Raw genomic sequence first — 25,276 nt, 5'->3', positions numbered from 1 at the left:
CATGGGTAAATATTACCTTAGGATTTGATGAAGCAAAGTGAAGTCAATTTCTAAAGTGATTCTGCACATGGCATCTGGCATTGGAGAGTAAAGGTCCTTGGACTTGAAGATAGATACTAAGATTAAGTCTTAACATTGCCATTACTAGTTCTGTTCCATGGATTACATTTCTGGGACTCAGGTATCTCATCATTATGTAATGTGTATCACCTTTCCATTTTAAGATCTCTAGCTGAAGAACAGTCTTCTGTGGGATCCATCAGCTGTACTAATTTCTCAAAACAGACCAATACACAGAAAAATCTGAATACCAGAGATACAAATAAAGAAACAAATGACCAGCTTATCATTGTGAGTAAATTTGAAACAAAGCTCCTCATATATGACTTTTGCATGTAGAACCAGAAGTCATACTTTTGTCTTAGCATAGTTATCTTGGGTTATAGATATTCTGGATTTTGTAAATGTCAGTTTTGTTGTGATAACATTTAATACTCGTCAATAAACCTGAACCGATAATGTTGGGCAATGCTAGAATTTAGTGGAAGTCTGATGAATGAGCTGTCTCCAAGTAAGAAAAATTGTTGATCAACAAAAGATTTAATGGGAATAGGTATGTTAAGGAGTATGTGATAAACCATGCGTGTCCTTAAAGATCTAAAATATTTATGTCTGACTTTTTATAGAGAAAGTTTGCCAACCACTGTATTAGACAATTCAGAGCCTGGGATTTTCAGTGGCATTAAACAGTACTTTATTAGAGAATGTGAGTTGCTGATTGTGACATTGACTGTTCCTGACTTCCCTATACTTACATACTTATCTGTGCTTTTCCTGAACTTTTTTATTTATTTATTTACCAACTCCTAGGGAAAATTTTTTTTAGTATTCTTTTAAGTCAGGGGCTGGGGAGATAACTCAACTAGTAGAGTGCTTGCCTCGCAAGCACCAGGCCCTGAGTTCGATCCCCAGTACCGCAAAAAAAGAAAAAAAAAAGAAATTTAGTCAGGCACAGCAGTGCACGCCTGTAGTCCCTGCAACGTGGGGGAAGCTGAGACAGGATTGCAAGTTCCAAGCTAGCCTCAGCAACTTAGCAAGACCCTGTCTCAAAATGAAAAGTAGAAAGGGCTGGGAGTGTGTATCAGTGAGAGTGCTCCTATGTTCAATCCCCAGGATCAAAAAAAAGAAAAAAATTCCATCCTTCATTTTAACTGTTTTGTAATTTAATCTTATTCCTTAGAAATATGAGTCTAGTAAAGAATTGTGGTTTTACACTGTTCACTCAAAGAGAAAATTCTATTTCTTGATCAGTTCATTGCATTTTTAGGTATCTTCATTCTGCTTTGGTTTCTTCTCTCCCTTCAATTGCAGGATGCAGGTCAGAAACATTTTGGTGCTACTATTTGTAAATCTTGTGGCATGATCTATACTGCTTCCAACCCTGAAGATGAAATGCAGCATGTCCAGTATCACCACAGATTTCTGGAGGGAATCAAATATACAGTGAGTCAAAGATAACCTTGCAATTTGTTCTGAAAATAAACTGCTTTGAAAGAGACATTTCTGTCCATTTAATATTGAAAAGTCTACATATCAAAAAATATTTCATTGTCTACAGTTTTCTTCTCTGTAAAATTTGAGAGACTGACACTATTAAAAAGTTAACTTTTTGTTTTTTTTCCTCCATTGCTAGAAATTGAACCCAGGGCCTTATGTATGGTGGACAGGTGTACTATCACTGAGCTACACCCCACCCGCAGTTAACTTTTAATAGTACAGTTTCAAACATACAATCCCGTTTAAGGTGAACATTGTTCTGGGTTGAAGAAATACTTTACATCCTCATCCCTGACTGTTGAGCAGAGTTCCACAGTCAAGATATAAAACTCAGACTAAAGGAGATCACTCTCTCCCTCTTCATGTAACAGTTTCTTCTTTACAGAACACCTTAGCAAAACAACCTTTCCACAGCTTCTCCAGGCTTTTTTTCCTCCTGAGAGGACAGCTTTCACCTCTCAGTCAAGCACCTTTGTAGTTCAAACACATTCTATCTTTGGCTTCATCTTTATGCATCCCTTTTTCTTTTCTCCCACCCCACCCCATATTTCATGCTTAAAAATATTTTTAGCCTATTTGTTGTCATTAATTTTTTTTTAGTTAATTTGTGACCTGAGTTTGAGTCAGAAATGTCATTCTCAGTTCCAAGATTCATAGTTTTTCCTATATTTTCTTAAAATAGTTATATAGCTATAAATCCTATGTGCAGATCTTTACTGCATTGGGAATATTTAAGACGTAGTATTAAAGATGGATCCTAACTTAACTTTGTTTTTCCCTAAAGGATTGCTAAGTTTCCCAGCATTATTAGGCTAGTTCATGCTTCCACTGATTAGCAGTGCCACCTTTAATGTATACTGAATTCCCACATATAAATGGCCTGCTAGTGAGTAGTGTTCTTTGCCAGTCCTATACTTGTTCAAATGTAACCTCATACACTGGATATCTGGCCAGGTAAGTCTTTTTTTATTCTTTTCTTTAAAAATGCCAACTTTTCCTACACATTTACTCTTCCAAATTATAAAATGGGCCTATCATCAAGTTTTCCCCAAATAAAAAACCTGTTGGAATTTTGATTGAAATTGTTATGCTGTTCTTTTGTGATGAGTCCTCCAGTTCAGTAACTTGGTATACCTCTGTTAATTCACGTCTTTTATATCTTTCAGAAAGGTTTGGTAGTTTTCTGCATGTGGATCCTTTATTAAATATATCCTAAATATTCTACTCTCGGTCAGTCACAACACACTGCTGTTTTCTGCACCTTTGTTTATTTGGTTAGTGACTTTACCTTGAAATGGCCACCCTCCCCATTATGCTTACTGAAATCTTAGTAAGGTTTTTTAAAAAACCATGTCAAGTGCCACATAGCTTTAACATTGTTGAGTTAAGCACTGGGTCCACCTGCTGAAGCACAGTGCTGGAGATTGAGACTGAAGTGGTAAACCTGTGGTCTGTCAAGCAAAGGGGCAGAAAAGGAAATTACCAGTGCACACATGTGAAAGTAAGATAGGGTTCACTGAGGGAATATGTGTAAGACAAATAACTGAGCACTACACCCTGTAATGTTCTACACACTTACAGGGATGGGGGCAGGACCACTTAGGTGGAAACGTGAGGATGAAAAATTCCTTATCCAAGAAGTAGCCTCTGAGCTCAGTGCTTAGTCCTTCTACAGAGCTAAATAAGGTTCATTGGATCTGATCTGTTGTGAGCTGCTGAAAGGAGAAAGCACTTGAGACTTGAGCCTCTATTGTCTAGATTTGTCTTTCCTCAGTCCAGTAGACTCTTATTAAGCCTTTGTTTGGAAGTCAGCTTAGCCTACTGCCCATCTACCCACCCTGAATAATTTGGCATTTCTTTCTCTGTGATCCTATCAAAAGCCTTATTTGGCTTTGCTTTTGGTTATAACAAATAATATTCATGTCTCCCAACAGAGGGTCAGCCCATTGAGGCACTTGTAAGAATCTTTCATTTGTGATTGTTACTTTTAATTAGATTTTTCCCTTTTTTATATCACTTGTTATTTGACCTTTTGTTTCTGTTCTCAGATCAAATTATTTAATATTTTTTGTTTTCATAAATTAAATCTTTGTTCCCCCTTTTCCAGGGCTGGAAAAAAGAACGGGTAGTAGCAGAGTTTTGGGATGGAAAGATTGTCTTGGTCCTACCACGTGATCCAGCTTATGCTCTCAGAAAGGTGTGGAACATTCCCTTTTTAATCCTTATTCTTCCCTCACTGCCTGCAGACTTAGCCTGTGTTGAAGTATGAACTACTCTGCTAATGTGTGAGCCACTTTGGTGCATGCTTCATCCACTATGTTATGTTCTGCTGTCCCATTTGTGGAACTCCTAAAACTATACAACCTTTGGTAACTTTGAAATAAATACTTATGTTTTGGGAGTTCTATTCTTTTGAAAAAACTAATAGGTGAATAATTACTGATAATTAGTATTAATAATATTAATATTATAGTTTATAAGTTATATAATAAGCTCTAGATTATAATTTCAATCTATTTTGATGCTTCTGTGTCATTTTCATTGAGATATTCACAGAATTGAAAATTTGGGACTTGATAGGTTAAAGACAACTTTAGTAGAGGTTTATATAAGACAATGAAGGAGTGTCAGTTGGAGCTTAAAGAAACCACATATGGCTCTACAGCTGTCTCTTCATCTTCACTGGAAAAATTAAGCTTTTCAGTATTGAGGAATTAATGACCCAAGTCTGTTTCTTATGTTGTTATTACCATTTTTTCCTGGGTTGGGTGGTAAGCCAGCACAAACAATGAATAAAGCTAAAACAAATCTGTTTGGGTGCTTCCTATTCCTTATCTACTCCAGAATTCTGAATTTCTGTTGAAAGTGATCTATAAATAGATTCTTAAACGCCTATTTCTGAAGTATCAGACATATGAATCAATAGTAAAGTTTTGAGAGGGTATAAATTTAGGAAATAGAGATAAAATTTAGGAAATACAGATAAAAAAGGCTAAAATGATAGTAAATATACATTTTGTATAGATAAACATATGTAGTTTTCTACTGTACTTTTTAAAACAAATTCACCTTTTGGTTTTTAATATCATTAGGTAGAAGATGTCCAAGAACTTGTTGATCATGAGTTGGGCTTCCAGCAAGTTGTTCCCAAATGTCCAAACAAAACCAAAACTTTTCTCTTTATATCTGATGAAAAGAAAGTAGTTGGGTGTTTAATTGCAGAGCCCATCAAACAGGTATGGTATATGTCTTAAATTATTGGCATAATTTTTGAACAAAATAAAGTAGTTAGGAGAAGTCTGTAAGCATTTCAACTGCTACCTGATTCTTCCTATTAAAATTTCCTTGACCATGTGGATAAATGAAGTTATTTATTTACATTATATTTGGCATTTTGTCTTGTACAAGGGTAAGTATGTACATGTAGTCATTTTCACACTTTAAAATATAGTAGTTTTAGATAAGCAAATCTATAGACCCAAGTTACTAAACCCTGGCCTAGTGAAGACTAATGTATTTGACAAAATAGTTACTACTTGTCCCTCAATTAGAATCTCTCTTTTTTTTTTTTTTTTTTTTTTGCGGTGCTGGGGATTGAACCCAGGGCCTTGTGCTTGCAAGGCAAGCACTCTGCCAACTGAGCTATATCCCCAGCCCTAGAATCTCTTTTTTTAATAACTTTATTATTTTTTTTATGTGGTGCTAAGGCTCGAACCCAGTGTCTTACACATGCTAGGCAAGCGCTCTACCACTGAGCCACAATCCCAACCCCTTAATTAGAATCTTTAGATACTAATTAGCAGTGTTCTAGAAAACAGTCTCTTTTTGTACTAATTAGCAGTGTTCTAGAAAACAGTCTCTTTTTGTGTTAGATATTTTTAGAAACATGGCTGATTTATATTATTCTTTCTTTCCGTCCACCAGCTTTATTAAGATATAACTGACAAATGAAAATTGTATATATTTACAATGCGCAATTTGATATTTTGAGATATGAACACTTTGAGAATTTACAAAATCAAGCCAGTTAACATTCATCACCTCACTTTGATGAGAGCATTCAGTATCTGCTCATTTGCAATTTTCAGGTGTACATTAACTATGATCAACATGCTGTACCATAGATCTTCAGAACTTACTCTTCTTGTCTAAATCATAAATCAAACTTTGTGCCCTTTGACAGCATTTCCCCCAATACTTCCCTCCCCCACCTCCTAGCCCCTGGCAACCACATTCTACTCTCTGCTTTTGTGAATTTAACTTTTTAGATTCTACATTTAAATTAGATCATACCATATCAGTCTTTCTCGGCTTGACTGATTTTGTTCAGCATAATATCCTGTGGATTCATCCATGTTACCACAAAAGAGAGGATTTCATCTTGTCTTTTAGCAGAATAGTGTTCCATTGTGTATGTGTCCCACCTTTTCTTTATTCATTGATAGACACTTAGGGTGATAACATATCTTGGCCTGTTGCACACTGAAAATTGCAAAGTATGCATGGAATCTGGATACTTTTGGTAATACAGATATTTTAACAATATTCTTCAAATTCATGAACATGAGATATCTTTCCATTTATGTTTGTCCTCTCTAATTTCTTTCATTAGTGTTTTATAGTTTTTGGTATATGGTTCTTTTACTCCCTTATTTAAATTTGTTTCTAAGTATTTTAGTTTTATTGATGTTATTGTATATGGAGTTGTTTTCTTTATTTCTTTTTCAAACAGTTAATTCTTGTTGTATAGAGGTGCTGCTGATTTTAGCATGTTGATTTTTGTGTCCAGTAACTTCTCACTGAAATTATTTATTCTGTCAGTGTTTTGGAGAAGTCTTTAGGGTCTTTCTATATATAAGATCATGTTTTGTGCACACAGAAATAACTTCTTTTGATTTGGATGTCTTTATTTCTTTTTTCTGCCTAATTGTTCTGGCTAGAACTTCCAGTACTTTGTAGAAAAGAAGTGGCAAAATTGGACATCCTAGCCAGGCACGGGTGGCACACACCTGTAATCCCAGCCGCTTGGGAGGCTAAGGCAGGAGAATCACCAGTTCAAAACCAGTGTCAGCAACTTAGCAAGGCACTTAGCAACTCAGTGAGACCCTTTCTCTAGTAAAATATAGAAAAAGGGCTGGGGATGTGGCTCAGTGATTGAGCACCTCTGGGTTCAACACTTAGTATCCAAAAACAAATAAAAGATCGGACATCCTAGCCAATGGGCTAGGATGGGAGGATTGCTTGAGCCCATGGGTTTAAGACCATCCTGGGCAACATAGTGAGATTCCATCTCAAAAAAATTAGAAGAAAAAAAAAAAAACGGACATTTTGTTTTGTTCCAGACCTGAGAGAGGAAACATTGGATATGATGTTAGCTCTGGGCTTGTGAAATACATATTGAAGTACATTTCTTCTCTGCCGAATTTGTTGAGAAATTTTATCATGAAACAACACTGAATTTTCTCATTCTTTTTCTGTATCTGTTGATATGTTATTTTGTCAATCATTCTGCTAACATGGTGTCTAATGTTTATTAGTTAAACATTCTTGGATCCCAGGGATGATCATGGTGTATGATTCTTTTAATATGCTGTTGAATTTGGTTTGTTAGTGTTTTGTTGAGCATTTTTGCATATGTGTTCATCAGAGATATTGGCCTTCAGTTTTCTTTTGCTGTAGTGGTCTTATCTGGCCTTGTATCAGGGTGATGCTGGCCTCCTAAAATGACTTGGAAGTAGGTAGTGTATAGTGGGGCCTTGTTTTTTTGTTTTTTTGTTTTTTTTTTCAAATTCACTCAACCAATCTGTCTTTTGATAGACAGATTTAGACCACTTACATATAATACAATTATTGATAGGTTAGGACATTTTGTGAATGGTTTTCTGGTTGTTTTATGTATCCTTTGTTCCTTTCTTCCTCCTTTGTGATTTGATGTTTTTCTATGGTAGTGTGCTTTGGTTTCTTTATCTTTTGGGTATCTATTATAGAGTTTTGCTCTGTGGTTAGCATGAAGCGTACAAAACATCTTATATTTATTCTAATCTACTTTAAGCTGTTAACTTTAGGTGGCAAATAAAAGCTCTTTACTTTTACTCCCCCCATACATTTTGTGGTTTAGAGATCACTGTTTATATCTATTTATATTGTCTATCCATTATCAAGGCCCTTTCCTTGTTGATCTTAAAGAAGTAGACTGTTTATGTAGGATTAGTAGACAAACGTAGCCAAACTAACTCATAAATCTTCTCTCTACCAAAATCATTCATTCAAAAGCAGTTTTCTTGATGGTAGTTAAAATTCAATTAAATGCATACCTATAAGGGTAAGTTTAATAAAAAAAAAAAAACAGTGACAGTACCAAGGGTTAGCAAGGATACAGGAAAACTAGATCTCTCACATATTCTTAGTAGGAATGTAAAATGCTACGGCCACTCTGGGAAAAGTTTAGCAGTTCATAAAGTCTAACATATATTTATCCTTATCACCCACCAGTCATATTCCTGGGCTTTTTTTATCTCAGAGAAATGAAAACTTGTGTCCATACAAATCTGTACGTGGATGTTTGTATTAGCTGAAACCTGGAAGTGAAGTGACATTCAGCAGGGGAATAGTTTTTAAAAAACTATGGCATTTCTATAAAATGGAATGTTCCTTAGCAATAAAAAGGAGTACACTACTGACATGTGTAACCATGTGGATGAGTCTCAACAGTATTATGTTGAGTTAAAAAAGCCAATCTCAAAAGGTCACATGCTGTATGATTCAATTTATATGACCTTCTCAAAATAACGGTTATGGAGATGGAGAACAGATTAGTGGTTGCTAGGAATGAGTGGGGTGTGTGGAAGGGAAAAGTGGATTTGATTCTACAGAGCTACAAAGAGGAAGACTTGTGGAGATGCAGTAATTCTTTGTATTGATTGTGGTGGTAGCTAGATGAATATAATATCATTGAAACAGAATAGATATACACACATTGCGTCAAGTTGATTTCTTGGTTATGGAAGATGTAACCATTGGGGGAAATGGGGTGAAGGACACATATATCCTCTTCATTACTACTGTTGCATCTTTTTGTGAATATCTATTTTTATTTTTTTATTTTTTACTTATTTATTTTTTGCTAGCAGACCAGAGACCCCTCACCCAGAAGATCCTTACCATGATTAAGAAGAACCCTCCCCCATATTTGTATCATAAGTTTCTCTCTTTTTTTTTTTTTTTTTTTTTTTTTTTTTTTAGGAGAAATGAGATTTTAATAAAACAATATTTCCTAGTTTCCAGTGATTCTTTTTTCTTTTTTTTTTATTAAAATTTTTTTTATTTTTATGGACACATTTTGATTCATTGTACACAAATGGGGTACAACTTTTCATTTCTATGGTTGTACACAATGTATATTTGTGCCATGCATGTAATCATACATATATATAGGATAATACTGTTTCATTCTACTGTTTTTCCATCCCCACCTCCTCCCACCCCTTTTTCCTCTACACCATCCAAAGTTCCTTCATTCTTCTCTTCCCCCCACTACCCCCCATCGTAATATATTCTCATGTACTTATCAGAGAAAACATTCAGCCTTTGGTTTTTTGGGCTTGGCCTATTTCACTTAGCATGATATTTTCCAGCTTCATCCATTTACCAGCAAATGCCATAATTTTATTCTTCTTTATGGCTGAGTAATATTCCATTGTGTATATATACCACAGTTTCTTTATCCATTCGTCAATTGAAGGGCATCTATGTTGGTTCCATAATCTAGCTATTGTGAATTGAGCTGCTATGAACATTGATGTGGCTGCATCACTCTAGTATGCTGATTTTAAGTCCTTTGGGTATAAACCAAGGAGTGGGATAGCTTGGTCAAATGGTGGGTCGATTCTTCTACACTATCCAAAGTCTGCGGTCAGTTTGCTGACTGTGGTCGGACGATTGGGAGGTGAAACTTGGGCAGTGGGTGATAGATAGGTGAAAGACAGGCGATGGACAGGCAAGAGGCAGGCAAATGGTGGATGATAGTCACCTGACAGTGAGCAATCTGCACTCAAAAAGGTGTCTATATGCTGACTGACTGCAGGTGATCACAGTAGACAAATGGGGTAAACAGCAAGGGATCGATAAGCAGCAAAAACTGCCTCACCAAGAAACATATCCTCTGCTTAAAACCTCAGTTACGGAGCGACAAGGAACGCAGCGACAAGGAACACAGCCTCCCTCTAGTCCGCCATCTTGGATCCTCTGTGAATCTCTATTTTTAAATAAACTTTTTAAAATTTAAATATCAACCAAATTTCCTAGGTAACATGTGAAAATCTTCCATTCTTTAGGCTATCATATATACATATTAGCATGGAAAGGATCAGGAAAGTTTATGTGCTTCATGAGTTTGGTTTTTACAGAGCTTTTAATCAAAAAGAGGAAATTTTCCTGCTGGTATGGAATGAATTAGAATGGGGGAATATCTCAACACCACTAGTTTTTGTAAGTGTTGTGACTTAAATGGACAAGAATTCCGCACATATCAAAGAATTTTAATATATTTTGGTGGAGATATGATTAACTTCATATCATAGGTTTGTTATCCTTAGTATTTTTTTTTTTTTTTTTTTTTAAGAAATGTAAACTCATCTGTTTTCACCTGTAGGTGCTTTTGTATATCATTGTAGGCCTTCCGTCTCTTGTCTGAATCAAGTGGCCCAGAATCCTCAAGCTCTAAAGAATGTCCCAGAGCTTGGCAATGTTCAAATGTGCCTGAACCTGCAGTTTGTGGGATAAGTAGAATCTGGGTTTTCAGACTGCAGAGAAGAAAGCGCATTGCAAGACGACTGGTGGATACTGTCAGGTAAGAAAACATAAATTGGATCCTGACTTTGAACCTTGGATTCTTAGCTTTCCCAGAGCTGGGAAATACTGGCTATTGAACCAAAGGAAGAATGTTGGCAAAATACTTACATTAATACTGTCAAAATCAGGCTAAGTCAAGTGTTGGCATGGGAAAAAATACTAGATACTCAACATTCTAGACCAGCATTTTTTAAGCTATCTATGGTAAAGGAGTAGTTTAATATATCACAGACCAATACTATATAAAATAAAATGAAAATGGATTGCTAGAAAAATGAAATGGAAAATCAAAATTGGGAAATAAGGGTTGGGGTGTAGTTCAGTGTTAAAGAGTACTTGCCTGGCATGCACAGGCCCTGGGTTCAATTCCTGCTACTGACTAAATAAAATAACATACAAGATCAAATTTTTATTAGATTCAACTAATACAAAATCATATTTCAATGAATATGGTTGATATAAACAAAATATAAGTTTTAAAAAGGTACAGAAATTGTATATGGTCATTGACCACATGCGTGTAGGTAGTTAATACTTGGCATAACTGATAAGTATAACTAAAAAGGGAATTACCAAGACAGCCCACAAAATGAGAGAAAAATTTTGCAATTCTTTTCTCTACTAAGGGTCTAGTATCCAGTGTATAAAAAGAATTCTTACAACAGTAAAAAGAGTTTAAAAATGGGCCTAAGATTCCAGAAGACATTTCTTCAGAAAAGAAATATAAATAGTTGATAAGAATGTAAAAAGATGCTCACCATTTAGTTATCAGAGAAGGTGCAAACCAAAAGCACTGTGAAATGTCACTGCACACACACTAGGAAGACTGTCTTAAAAAGGAAAATAAGTGTTGTCGACAATGTGGAGGAAGTTGGAACCCTGGCGCATTTGTGGTAGGAATGTAAACTGATGCAGCTGCTGTGGAATACAGTGGCAGTTTCTCAAAAAGCTGAATTATTATCCTGTGACCCAGCGATTATCCTGGGTATATACCCAAGAGAAATGAAAGCATATGTCCACACAAAACTGTGTATGGGAAGGTTTATAATAGCATTGCTCCTAATAGCCAAGTAAGTATAAACATGTTATCAGCGAGGGGTGAATGAAGCATATCCGTATGATAACGATGCAGTATTCATCACTCAACCAAGGAAAGGAATGAAGTACTAATACATGCCGTAGCACAGGAGACCTTGAAAACATCATGCTGATTGAACTAAGCCAGTCTCAAAACACCTCGAGTTGTTCATACACGAAAGGACCAGAATAGGCAAATCTACAGAGACCAAGTAGATTCTTGGTTTACAGGGAGTGAGGAAGAAGAAATTGAGAATGTATACAAATGGATACAGGGTGATGAAAATGTTCTGGAATTACGTAATGGTGGTGAACAATTTTGGTGTGTATACAAAAAAACCAGAGTTGTATGATTTTAAAGAGTGAGAGTGATATATGAATTATACCTCAACAAAAAATTAGTGATTCTCCATTTTGAATTATGTAAACACTTTAACCCTACATATTGATTTTTAAAGTTTTAACAAGACAGGCTAGATTTATTTAGTTATTTTTTTATTGTAAACAAATGGGATACATGTTGTTAGGTTTATTGTTAATATACCTAATCTGGATTAGAAAGATGAATTTCATAACATTTTCTTCTGTATATAACTCATGAATAGACAGCAGATTAAACACCAGTAACCACACTTTGAATAGTTCTATTCAAATCTTTTGAGTTCTATGCCACTTTTGAAATTTAAAGTTTTTTTTTTTGTTGTTTGTTTGTTTTTGGTTTTTTTTTTTTTTGGTACCAGGGATTGAACCCAGGGCCACTTTACCACCAAGCTACTTCCCTAGTTCTTTTTATTTTGAGACAGGATCTCACTAAGATGCTTAGGGCCTCACAGAGTTGCTGAGGCTTCTCTCAAACTTGCAATCCTCCTGCCTTAGTATCACAAATTGCTCAAATTACAGATGTGTGCTACTGTGCCTGACCCAAGTACTATGCCACCTCTAGAGAATGAACAGCAAACTATGGGGATTCAGTCATGGGCCATAATCCTAGTCAATCACACATATTTACAAAGGGATCAGTTAGAAAATTTGCTGACTAATAATTTTGATAGTAGTGAACCAACTATTTTCCTATATAGGTTAAGCAAACCTAATCTAAAATCTGAAATACTCCAAAATCTGAAACTTTTTACAGTAAACAGTAATATCTGAAAAATTTTAGATTTTAGAGCATTTGATTTTAGATTTTTAGATTAGGGATGCTCAACAAGTAGAGTCTATACAAATATTCCAGAATTCAAAAGAATATGAAATCTGAAATACTTCTGGTCCCAAGCACTTCAGATAAGGGATATTCAGCCTATATTTTATATGAAATGATAGATAAATTGGATATGAGGAATGCCAAAATCAAACCTGCTTCCACCACACAGTAGTCTAATGTTTTTTAAACATCCATATGAATGTTAAAATGCAGACTGTGATTCAGTAGGTATAGAGTGGGACCTGAGATTCTGCATTCTTAGTAAGCCCTTGGGTGATGCTGAATGTTGGTGATCTGCAGATCATACTCTCAGTAACAAGGCAATATTATCTGTAAGCAATAATGAATAAAAGTAAAGTACCCTCAATGAAGATAGAAAACATTCATTTGACAAAATGCCTTTTCTGACACATCTGAATTGGTATAAGTAACGTAACTGGTAGTTTTGTATATGAGAAGCCTTAGATTGAATTCTCTTTTATACAGTTGACATATGTGTGAGTCCTCATTAGAAGATTAGCGATAAATTTTGCGTTCATTATAGTCAGTATACTAAATGCTACATATTCTAATTGAATCCAATTCTTTATTTTTTTAAATTTATTTTTATTGTAAACAAATGGGGTACATGTCGTTTCTGTTTGTACATGGAGTAACAGCATACCATTTGCGTAATCATATATTTACATAGGGTAATGTTTGATTCATTCTGTTATTTTTTCCTTCCCCCCCACCCCTCCCACCCTTCTTTTCCCTCTATACAGTCCCTCCTTCCTCCATTCTTACCCCCCTCCCACTCCCCATTATGTGTCATCATCTGCTTATGAGCGAGATCATTCGTCCTTTGGTTTTTTGAGATTGGCTTATCTCACTTAGCATGATATTCTCCAATTTCATCCATTTGCCTGCAAATGCCATAATTTTATTATTCTTTATGGCTGAGTAATATTCCATTGTATATATATATCACAGTTTCTTTATCCATTCATCAATTGAAGGACATCTAGGTTGGTTCCACAATCTGCCTATTGTGAATTGAGCAGCTATGAACATTGATGTGGCTGTATCTCTGTGGTATGCTGATTTTAAGTCCTTTGGGTATAGGCCGAGGAGTGGGATAGCTGGGTCAAATGGTGGTTCCATTCCAAGTTTTCTAAGGAATCTCCACACTGCTTTCCAGAGTGGCTGCACTAATTTGCAGCCCCACCAGAAATGTGTGAGTGTACCTTTTTCCCCACATCCTCTCCGACTCCTATTGTTGCTTGTAGTCTTGATAATCGCCATTCTAATTGGGGTGAGATGGAATCTTAGGGTAGTTTTGATTTGCATTTCTCTTCTTACTAGAGATGTTGAACATTTTTTCCTATGTTTGTTGATTGCTTATAGATCTTCTGTGAAGCGTCTGTTCATATCCTTAGCCCATTTGTGGATTGGGTTATTTGTATTCTTGGTGTAGAGTTTTTTGAGTTCTTTATATATTCTGGAAATTAGTGCTCTATCTGAAATATGAGTGGCAAAGATATTCTCTCACTCTGTAGGCTCTCTCTTCACATTGCTGATAGTTTCCTTTGCTGAGACAAAGCTATTTAGTTTGAATCTATCCCAGTTATTGATTCTTGCTTTTCTTTCTTGTGCTATGGGAGTCCTGTTAAGGAAGTCTGATCCTAAGCCAACAAGTTGAAGATTTGGACCTACTTTTTCTTCTATAAGATGAAGGATCTCTGGTCTGATTTCAAGGTCCTTGATCCATTGTGAGTTGAGTTTTGTGCAGGGTGAGAGATAGGGGTTTAGGTTCCTTCTGTTGCATATGGATGTCCAGTTTTCCCAGCACCATTTGTTGAAGAGGCTATCTTTTCTCCATTGCATATTTTTGGCACCTTTGTCTCGTATGAGAAAATTGTATTTATTTGGGTTTGTGTCTGTGTCCTCTATTCTGTATCATTGATCTACCTGTCTATTTTGGTACCAATACCATGCTGTTTTTGTTACTGTTGCTTTGTAGTATAGTTGAAATTCTGGTAATGCAATACCCCCTGTTTCATTCTTCCTGCTAAGAATTGCTTTAGCTATTCTGGGTTTCTTATTCTTCCAGATGAATTTCATGATTGCTTGCTCTATTTCTGTAAGGTACGTCATTGGGATTTTAATTGGAATTGCATTGAATCTGTATAGCACTTTTGGTAGTACGGCCATTTTGACAATATTAATTCTGCCTATCCAAGAACATGGGAGAGCTTTCCATCTTCTAAGGTCCTCCTCAATTTCTTTCTTCAATGTTTTGTAGTTTTCATTGTAGAGATCTTTTGCCTGTTTGGTTAGATTGATTCCCAAGTATTTTATTTTTTTTGAGGCTATTGCAAATGGAGTTGTTTTCCTCATTTCCCTTTCAGCTGTTTCGTCGCTTGTGTATAAAAATGCTTTAGATTTATGCGTGTTGATTTTATAGCCTGCTATTTTGCTGAATTCATTGATGAGGTCTAGAAGTTTTCTGGAGGAGGTTTTTGGATCCTCTAAATATAGAATCATGTCATCCGCAAATAGTGACAGCTTAAGTTCCTCTTTTCCTATTCGTATCCCTTTAATTTCTTTGGTCTGCCTAATTGCTCTGGCTAGAGTTTCCAGAACAATGTTGAATAGAAGTGGTGAAAGAGGACATCCCTGTCTTGTTCCCGTTTTTAAAGGGAATGGTTTCAGTTTTTCTCCATTAAGAATGATGTTGGCCATGGGCTTAGCATAAATAACCTTTACAATGTTCAGGTATGTTCCTACTATCCCTATTTTTTCTAGTGTTTTGAGCATGAAGGGGTGCTGTATTTTGTCGAACACTTTTTCTGCGTCAATTGGAATAACCATATGATTCTTATCCTTAAGTCTATTGATATGATAGATTATGTTTATTGATTTATGGATGTTAAACCATCCTTGCATTCCAGGGATGAACCACACTTGATCATGATGCACAATTTTCTTAATATGTTTTTGGATACGGTTTGCCAATATTTTGTTAAGGATCTTTGCATCTATATTCATCAAGGATATTGGTCTAAAATGTTCTTTCCTTGATGTGTCTTTTCCTGGTTTGGGTATGAGGGTGATATTAGCTTCATAGAATGAGTTTGGTAGGGTACTCTCCTTTTCTATTTCCTGGAATACTTTGAGAAGTATTGGAATGAGTTCTTCTTTGAAGGTCTTGTAGAACTTGGCTGAGTCTGTCTGGTTCTGGGCTTTTCTTGGATGGTAGGTTTTTAATGGCTTCTTCTGTTTCATTGCTTGATATTGATCTGTTTAAACTGTGTATGTCCTCCTGGTTCAGTTTGGGAGGAGCATATGTCTCTAGAAATTTGTCAATGTCTTCGGTAATTTCTATTTTGTTGGAATACAGATTTTCGAAGTATCTTCTCATTATGTTCTGTATCTCGGTGGTGTCTGTCGTGATATTTCCTTTTTCATCATGAATTTTAGTAATTTGAGTTTTCTCTCTCCTTCTCTTTGTTAGTATGGCTAAGGGTTTGTCTATTTTGTTTACTTTTTCAAAGAACCAACTTTTTGTTTTGTCAATTTTTTGAATTGTTTCTTTTATTTCAATTTCATTGATTTCAGCTCTGATTTTAATTATTCTCTGTCTTCTACTTTTGCTGTTATTCTGTTCTTCTTTTTCTAGGGCTTTGAGCTGTAATGTTAGGTCATTTAGTTGTTGACTTTTCATTCTTTTCTGGAATGCGCTCCATGCAGTGAATTTTCCTCTTAGTACCGCTTTCAGAGTGTCCCAGAGATTTTGATATGTTGTATCGTCGTTCTCATTGACCTTGAAGAATTTTTTTATCTCCTCCCTGATGTTTTTTTTTATCCATGTTTCATTCAATAGCATATTATTTAGTCTCCATGTGTAATTTGTTTTTTATTTTGTCATTGATTTCTAGTCTCAGTCCATTATGATGTGATAGAACACAAGGCAGTATCTATTTTTTTGCATTTCCTAAGGGCTGCTTTGTGGCATAACATATGGTCTGTTTTCGAGAAGGTTCATGTGCTGCTGAGAAGAAAGTGAATCCGCTCATTGATGGATGGAATAGTCTATATATGTCTATTAAGTCTAGGTTATTGATTGTGTTATTGAGTTCTATGGTTTCTTTGGTTGGTTTTTGTTTGGAAGATCTGTCTAGTAGTGACAGCAGTGCATTAAAGTCACCCAGAATTATTGTGGTCTATTTGATTCCTGAAATTGAGGATTTGTTTGATGTACGGGGATGCACCATTGTTTGGGGCATAAATATTTACTATTGTTATGTCTTCCTGATTTATGGTTCCCTTAAGCGGTATGAAATGTCCTTCTTTATCCCTTCTGATTAACTTTGGCTTGAAGTCCACTTTATCTGATATAAGGATGGAAATCCCTGCTTTTTTACTGAGTCCATGTGCATGGTAGGTTTTTTCTTATCCTTTCACCTTTAGTCTGTGGATGTCTTTTTCTATGAGATGAGTCTCTTGCAGGCAGCATATTGTTGGGTCTTTCTTTTTAATCCATTCTGCCAGTCTATGTCTTTTGATTGATGAGTTTAGGCCATTAACGTTCAGGGTTATTATTGAGATATGATTTGTATTCCCAGTCATTTGGGCTTATTTTTGGTTTTTAATTTGGCTTGGTTTCTCCTTTGAGTGGTTTTTCTCTAAGGTAGTTCCTCCCTTTGCTGATCTCCATTGTTGTCTTTCATTTCCTCCTCATGGAATATTTTGTTGAGAACATTCTGTAGTGCAGGCTTTCTATTTGTAAATTCTTTTAACTTTTGTTTATCATGGAAGGATTTGATTTCATCTTCAAATCTGAAGGTTAGTTTTGCTGGGTATGGTATTCTTGGTTGGCAACCATGTTCTTTCAGAGCTTGAAATATGTTGTTCCAGGCCCTTCTAGCTTTTAGAGTCTAGGTTGAGAAGTCTGCTGCTATTTGTATTGGTCTCCCCCTATATGTAATCTGATGCTTTTCTCTCACGGCCCTCAAAATCCTATCTTTATTTTGAATGTTAGGCATTTTCATTATAATGTGCCTTGGTGTGGGTCTGTTGTGATTTTGTGCATTTGGTGTTCTGTAAGCCTCTTGTATCTGGTTTTCCATTTCATTCTTCAAATTTCTTGGGAAATTTTCTGATATTATTTCATCGAATAGGTTGTTCATTCCTTTGGTTTGTATCTCTGTGCCTTCCTCAATCCCAATAATTCTTAAATTTGGTCTTTTCATGATGTCCCATAGTTCTTGGAGATTCGGTTCATGATTTCTTACCATCTTCTCTGTTTGGGCAACTTTATTTTCAAGACTAAATATTTTGTCTTCATTGTCTGACGTTCTGTCTTCCAAGTGGTCTAGTCTTTTGGTGATGCTTTCCATTGAGTTTTTTATTTGGTTTATTGTTTCCTTCATTTCAAGGATTTCCGTTTGGTTTTTTTTGAGAATCTCTATCTCTTTGTTGAAATGATCTTTTGCTTTCTGCATGTGCTCTTTCAACTTATTGGTATTATCATTCATTGCCTGCATTTGCTCTCTTATCTCATCCTTTGCTTCGCGAATCATCTTAATCATGTATAATCTGAAGTCCTTTTCTGACATTTCTTCTAACATACTGTCATTGGATTCTATTAATATAGAATCTAGATTTGTTTGGATCATTTTCTTCCCTTGTTTTTTCATGTTGTTCATGTGTCTTCCCCTCTAGCAGTGCAGATCTGGGGTATTGCAGATTTCCCCCTATAGGCTTTGGCCCTATAGGTTTCCAAAACCTTTTCTGATAATGAGCTTCAAGTCTCCAGCAGGCGTCTCAGGATGGGATTTGCCCCACCTAAAGATCGGAGCTGCGGCTTCCAGGATTATCCAAGATGGCCACTCTGGCTTCCAAATATGTTGGCAAATGGGGAGCTGCAGCTCAGGGTGTGGACGTGGTCAGCTGGAGGTCCTGGAGGCGGGGTGCGGTTGGTCAGGCAGGGGGTCCTAGAGGTCCCGTGTGTTTGGTGTGGTTGCGGGATCCTGGAGGCCGGGTACAATCAATTGGTCTGGGGTCCCGGTGATAGGGCTCAGTCAGTTGGTCTGGGGGTCCTAGCGGTAGGGAGCAGTCAGTTGATATGAGGGCCCCAGAAGCAGGGAGTGATGGGTGGGGCTGAGGGATCCTGGAGACGGGGCTCAGTCAGTCTGGCCAGGGTCCTATGGGGCCTGGCTGTTGTCTCAAAATGGCGGCAGCCAGTTGTAATCAAACCTGCAGGTACTGTAACAGTGAACTTCCAGGCAACAGTAGGCAGGTGGTGCTCCACTGCCGGTCGGCGATCAGTTTGCTGACTGTTGTCTGATGATCAGGAGATGAACCTCATGGGTTGGGCGATGGATATGTGTAAGGCAGGCGATGGACAGGCAAGAGGCAGGCAAATGGCAGATGATAGGCGCCTGACAGTAAGCAATTTGCACTCAAAAAAGGCATCAATATGCTGGCAGACTGCAGGTGATCACAGTACACAAATGGGGTAAACAGCAGTGGATTGATAAGCAGCAAAAACTGCCTCACTGAGAAACAGATATCCTCTGCTTGAAACCCGAATTACAGAGCAACAAGGAACACAGCCTCCCTCTAGTCCGCCATCTTGGATCTCCCCCAATTCTTTATTTTTATCCAATTTTTTTATTCTGAAATAAAACTATCAAGAATAGTAAAAAGAATCCTCATATACCTTTTTTTCATTTTGGTACTGGAGTTTGAACCCAGAAGCACTTAACCACTGAGCTATGCCCCCAACCCTTTTTAATTTTTTAGTTTTGAGACAGGGTCTCCCTAAATTGCTAAGACTGGTCTGGAACTTGGAATCCCCTGGCCTCAACCTCCTGAGTTGCTGGTAGAGGCATGTACCACCATGCCTGGCCCCCATCCTATGTAATTGTCCAGATTCATCAAGTTAGCGTTTTACCACATTTGTTTATCCAAATGTATCTTTGGTTGTTTTGGTTTGGAGCTGGGAATCAAACCCAGAGCCTTACATGTGCTTGGCAAGCATTCGACCACTGAGCTACTTTCTCAGCTCTTTTTATTTTTGAAACAAGGTCTTGCTAAGTACCTTGCCATCCTCCTGCCTCAGCCTGCCAAGCAGCTGGAATTATAGGTTTCATCACTGTACCTGGCTAGGAGATGTAATGTTGATATTATGCTTTTATCTAGTTGATAGTCCATATTTCAGTTCGATTGGTTGTTTTAAATGACCTTCACAGCAGCATATACTTTGCCTTGTATAGGATCACACTGCATTTTGTTATATCTCTTTCATCATCATCTTTCTTATCTGCACATTTCTCAGCCCTCCTTTGTCTTTTAGGATATTGAAAAATTTGAAGAGTATAAGCCAGTTATTTTGTAGAACATTTCTCAGTGTGGTTGAACTCTTTTAATCATTTTTACTTTTAATCTTAGTTGAGCAGGATCAAAGAGAATTGTACTCAATATGCATATTTGTTTTTGCCTTCTCAAAGCTCTCAATTATATGTTTTAGTTGAGAAAAATAGTTACTGTTAAAATTTTATTTTTTTATGTTAATTAAATGTGGCTTCTAATTAGCACTAACATCTCACATTGGTCGTTTATTTCTAGGGACAGCCTAGAGTCAGCTGTTATGTGGTTCCCTTTGCTTCTCAGATTTTTTTTTTTTTGGGGGGGGGGCACACCTATTTTCTCATCTGTGAAATACTGTCTCTAAAATCTAAGGCATTTTCTCAGTTAGCAAAATGTAAGGTTGATTTGATCAAGAGTATTTACTTAAATTGTAATAGTGTTTAATCAGAATATTAAGTTGATTCCATTGTTAAATTATCTTTTCTTCTTTTTTAGGAATTGCTTCATGTTTGGCTGTTTTCTCAGCACCAATGAAATAGCATTTTCTGACCCAACACCAGATGGAAAGTTATTTGCAACTAAGTACTGCAACACTCCAAATTTCCTTGTGTACAATTTTAACAGCTAAGGCCAACTGTAAAAGCAGTTACACATGGATAAGTTCACATAACTCCTTATCATACAATATAAACTAATATTGAAATAAGAAATGCCAAGACACACACACACACACACACCCTCTCATAGTCTTGTTCCTTGTTATGTGCTGGAAATCCAGGGATAAATTTGATGAAAATTATCTGGGGATTTAAAGAAAGGAAAAATCTTTGGGTAACATACTTAGAGCACTGTGAGTCCTTAATTATGAAACTTTATAAGTATAACTGGGAAATAACTAGCCTCCTTAAGAACATCGACCACATAAGGTGGTTTTCTACAGATGTCTTTTAGACAGTTATCTTTCAGAGCAGTGTACTTTTAGTCCAGGATTATCTCATACTCCATCAGAAGGAAGGAGGCAAATCTAAATCCAGGCAAGCAATTTCTATACCCAATTTTTAAATAAGGTAGAATTTCTGAGTTCTCCTCAGAGTTCTCACTTTACAAGCATTTATCTGTAACAACTCAGCTGAATATTTTTAGTTTTTAGTAAGAAAAGACAGTAAGGAATGAGTAAGATATCCTATACTCCTTTATGCAGAACATAATTCCATAGCTTAATGTTTTAATCTTGAAAATCAAATGCATATCTTTCATCACATTGAATCAAAATTATACATAGTAACTGCACTATTGTAATTTTTATCGAATGAAAATGCAGGTACTGCGGGGCCTGGTGGTATATGCCTATTATCTGAGCAACTCGGGCGGCTGAGCCAGGAGGATCACAAGTTGGAGGCCAAACTCAGCAATTTAGTGAGGCCCTAAGCGACTTAATGAAACCTTGCCTCAAAATAAAAAAATAAATAAAAAGGGTTGGGGATATGGCTCAATGGTTAATGCCCCTGGATTCAATCGCTGGTACCAAAAGAAAGAAAATGCTGGTACTCTGGTACTCCCACTTAAGGGACCTGGTTCCTGGTGATTGAAGTAATTAACAAAATGAATGCCTAGTTGGATTAGATGATTATTTTGGCTTCATGTTTTAAACATTTTTTGCTTCACTTGTCTTCATTCTGAGATATCTGGCAAAAGTCCAAAATATGTGGTAACAGAACCATGGTTACTAAATATATGTGAGCTGGTGTACCAGAGACATGACATTATGAAAATACCGCACACTTAAATGTGCACACATTTTTCCAGTATTATTCTTGAATATGTAATGGAAAAGCAAAAATTATTCAGATTATTTTGATTCTTTAAAATCATTGAACTACTATCTAACCATAAGAATTTGAAGAAATAGTTTTCCAATTTGTGTAACTCTGTAGAATCTGTTCATCTGCAATCTTTATTTGCCTGTAAGTTAACATGGTTCCAAATTTTAAAGCCTGGATTCCAAAAAGAATGTGAAAGTGTTAAAATGTGTGCAATTATGAAAACAATTTAATGCTATTTTCTGCACTGCTGTTTTTTAAAATTCTTTTAAGAGATTTTATTTAAAAATTTTTATTAACATTATTTCATTTGCTCATTGCTTTTGTGATGAATCAGTTAATTCTTTACATTCCATTTGTTCTCTTATTCATTTGAATGCTCTGATTTATTTTTTATTAAGAATAGTAGATACTCTTGAGGAAAAAAAAGAAAAAATTGGATAATATAGAAATAGAGATTACCCTAAAAAGCTGTTTCTCTATAATTCTTCCAGTATGAGTATACATATTACTTCAAATTAATTAAATACACATCTGATCACTTAGGTATGTCTTTTATATCCATTTCTACTTTAAATGCATGTCATAATTTGCTGTTGATAATTTTGGTGTTTTGATAGTTTTTGTTGTTTTAATCAAAGTACTAACAGTACACTGAAAGGTCCTCATAGCAATGAGACCCTTATAGCAGTGAGCACTTCTAGCATCCAGATCTTGGTTTCTCTACAAAAAAGAACAAGAGGTCCTTGGAGAAATGGTTCAGTCTAGAGCTGGGGCCATGAATGTTCAAGATGAGGTGTGCCTTAAAACTGTCAAAGTGATTATCAACAGTGAGCGTCTGAGAAACTATCAGAGCCAAGGGGTCATGACTCCTAAATGGAAAGGGTTATCCAAAATGGGATGCTGAAATTGAGAAAGTTCATTAAGTGAAAATAAATAAATCTTAATAAAATGTGGACTTTAGTTAATTGTGTACTGATATTGGTTTGTTGATTGTGGTAAAAATACTCTAGTGATATAAAGTGCTAATAGTATGGGAAGTGTGGTATGAGTTATATGGAAACATTTCTTGCAACTTTTCTGCAAATCAGAGTGTTTTTTAAAATTTATTTTGAAGTATACAACTCAGAGTTATCACAAAGGAAATACCTTCATAACTACCAAGGTTAAAAAACAAAACATTGCCAGTACCTTAGAAGTCATTTTTTTACCCTCTTAATTCTTTTAGTTTCCTCAAATTGCAGTTAGTTTTTTATATAAGACACCTTTTGTATATTTTGAATTTTCTATAATTTGATTCATCTATATTGTTGCATGTAACTAACTCATTTTTAGTGCCATATATTTCATCTTGAGAACATAATTTTTCTATATTTTTGGTGTGCAATTTAGGTTATGACTATTCAGGTCTGTTGCCCTTTTATGTTTCATGTCTTTAACTTATTGATGTTTAGTTGTTTACATATTCAAGATATATATTTGTCAGTTTGATGGGTTAGAAATATTTTCTTCCACTTTGTGGCTTTTTTCTTTTGTATTGGAGATTAATCTCAGGGCACTTTACCACTGAGCTACATCCCTTATTTTGAGACAGGGTCTTGCTAAATTGCTGAGGCTGGACTCAAACTTCCGATGCTCCTGCCTCATCCTCCTGAGTTGCTGGGATTACAGGCATGTGCCACCATGCCCAGCTATATTTTTAATTTTCTGTCTTTAATCTTGAAGTTCTTTAGTGTTATTCAGTTTGTCCATCTTTTCTTTGATGATCGATGCTTTCTTAAGAAATCTTTCCCTAAGATCATGAAGTTGTTTGTATTAATTGTCTTTTATTTTCTGTGTTCGGGACCTTACTCAGTAAGATGTTTCCACCCAGGATTAGCAAATTCTCAGAGATAAACAATTCTCCCTTCCCCGCAGTGCTGGTCATCAAATCCAGAGCCCATTCTACCAACCGAATCCTAATTATTGGGCTGTCAAATTCAGGGCCATTAACTACCTGCCTTAATCACCCCAGGGCTCAGTATCAAACAACTAAGAAGAACAGCACCCCAGTCACAGCTTGCTGGAATTTACAAGACTTTGTTGCCCAATCTGGCCTCTTAAGTCATGATTCTCTTGCCACAGCCTTGCAAGTAGCTGGGATTACAAGTGTGTGCCACCACACCCAGGATGTACATTTTCATATTAAATTGGTTATAATCCAAAAAAAGATGAATTTTTAAAAATCTTTTGCCTGCAAACATATCTCCATTTTAGTTCACAATCATTTATAGTTTTGTCTTACATCAGAGTTGATACTTTTAAGTAGTATATTTTTAAAGCTTCATACTTGATGATATGACTGACATCTCTACATTGCCTACATTGACCTTGCAATCTTCAAACTATTTTTTTGTGTATACAACTCAAAATCATCTATGAATGATTTCTTTCTTTTAGAATCTTTTGTTCTTGCAATGTTGTCTAAGACCTCCAGTCCATTATAAGGTTGAGTGAGAGAAGTGGGCATCTTTGTTTCATCCAGATCTCACAGGAAAAGCTTTCAACGTTTCTATTATTTTTACTATAGCATTTTTGTAAATAGGGAAACCCTTTCTTATAAGTTCCCACCACCTGTATGTTCCCAAGAACATCTTCAAGAGATTACTGGGACTTTATATAAGTCTTTGGGATAATTGATTTTTCTTCATCATGTATGACTGCTTTTTTTTTTTTTTTTTTTTTTAATTTTGATACAGGGTCTCACAAAGCTGCTTAGGGCCTTGCTAAATTGCTGAGGCTGGCTTTGAACTTGTCATCCTCCAAATCACTGAGATTACAGGCATACAATGGCACTGTTTTTGAATGTTAAGTGAATGATACATTCGACTTGGTCTTGATGTTTTTGTTTCTGGATTTGAGGAGTATTTTGTTTAGGATTTTCATTTGTTCATGAATGAGAATCTTTTTAGGGTCTGTAGTTTCCTTTTTCTCTTTCATTATATGTCTTTTTTTTTCCTTTCCAGATAATCAATTTATTAGTATTTTTAAAGACCCAACTTTGGCTATTTGTTTCTGTCAGGTTTGTTTTCTATGCATGATAGATTGTTTTATACATTTTTGCTCATTTCTTTTCCTACTGGAAGGGAGGGTACTATGTGCTGAATGTGTCCTCCCAAAATTCATGTTGAAATCCTAATCCCCAATGTGATATTAAGAGGTGGGACCTTTGTGGGTGATTAAGTCATTAGGATGAAGACCTCAGTGGGATTAGTGCCTTTATAAAAGCCCCCCGAGGGAGCTGCCTTAGCCCTTTCAGCCATGTGTGGTGCCATCTGAGGGAATGGACCCTCACTAAGACACCACCTTGATCTTGGGACTTCCCAGTTTCCAGAACTGAAATTTGTTTTGCAGCATCAGGAATCATCAGAGA

At 36.1% G+C, this 25,276-nt stretch overlaps 1 protein-coding gene across 2 annotated transcripts in view; it reads left to right on the top strand.

The window, feature by feature from the left end:
- The window catches only part of Esco2 (establishment of sister chromatid cohesion N-acetyltransferase 2), a 33,374-nt gene extending 10,570 nt beyond the window's left edge, over positions 1 to 22,804 (top strand). For both annotated transcript variants that reach the window (XM_047550310.1, XM_047550309.1), the window contains exons 6-11: positions 225 to 351; positions 1,372 to 1,503; positions 3,665 to 3,754; positions 4,650 to 4,793; positions 10,230 to 10,405; positions 20,540 to 22,804. In XM_047550310.1, the coding sequence (XP_047406266.1) occupies positions 225 to 351; positions 1,372 to 1,503; positions 3,665 to 3,754; positions 4,650 to 4,793; positions 10,230 to 10,405; positions 20,540 to 20,672 (802 nt within the window). In that variant the 3' untranslated portion in view covers positions 20,673 to 22,804. The remainder of the gene's footprint in view (positions 1 to 224; positions 352 to 1,371; positions 1,504 to 3,664; positions 3,755 to 4,649; positions 4,794 to 10,229; positions 10,406 to 20,539) is intronic.
- Positions 22,805 to 25,276: the final 2,472 nt, after the last annotated feature.

This window comes from Sciurus carolinensis, chromosome 4, assembly GCF_902686445.1.
Source record: "Sciurus carolinensis chromosome 4, mSciCar1.2, whole genome shotgun sequence".
NCBI lineage: Eukaryota > Metazoa > Chordata > Mammalia > Rodentia > Sciuridae > Sciurus > Sciurus carolinensis.
The sequence above is the reverse complement of the archived record's forward strand: the minus strand, read 5'-3'. Positions and strand labels throughout refer to the sequence as shown.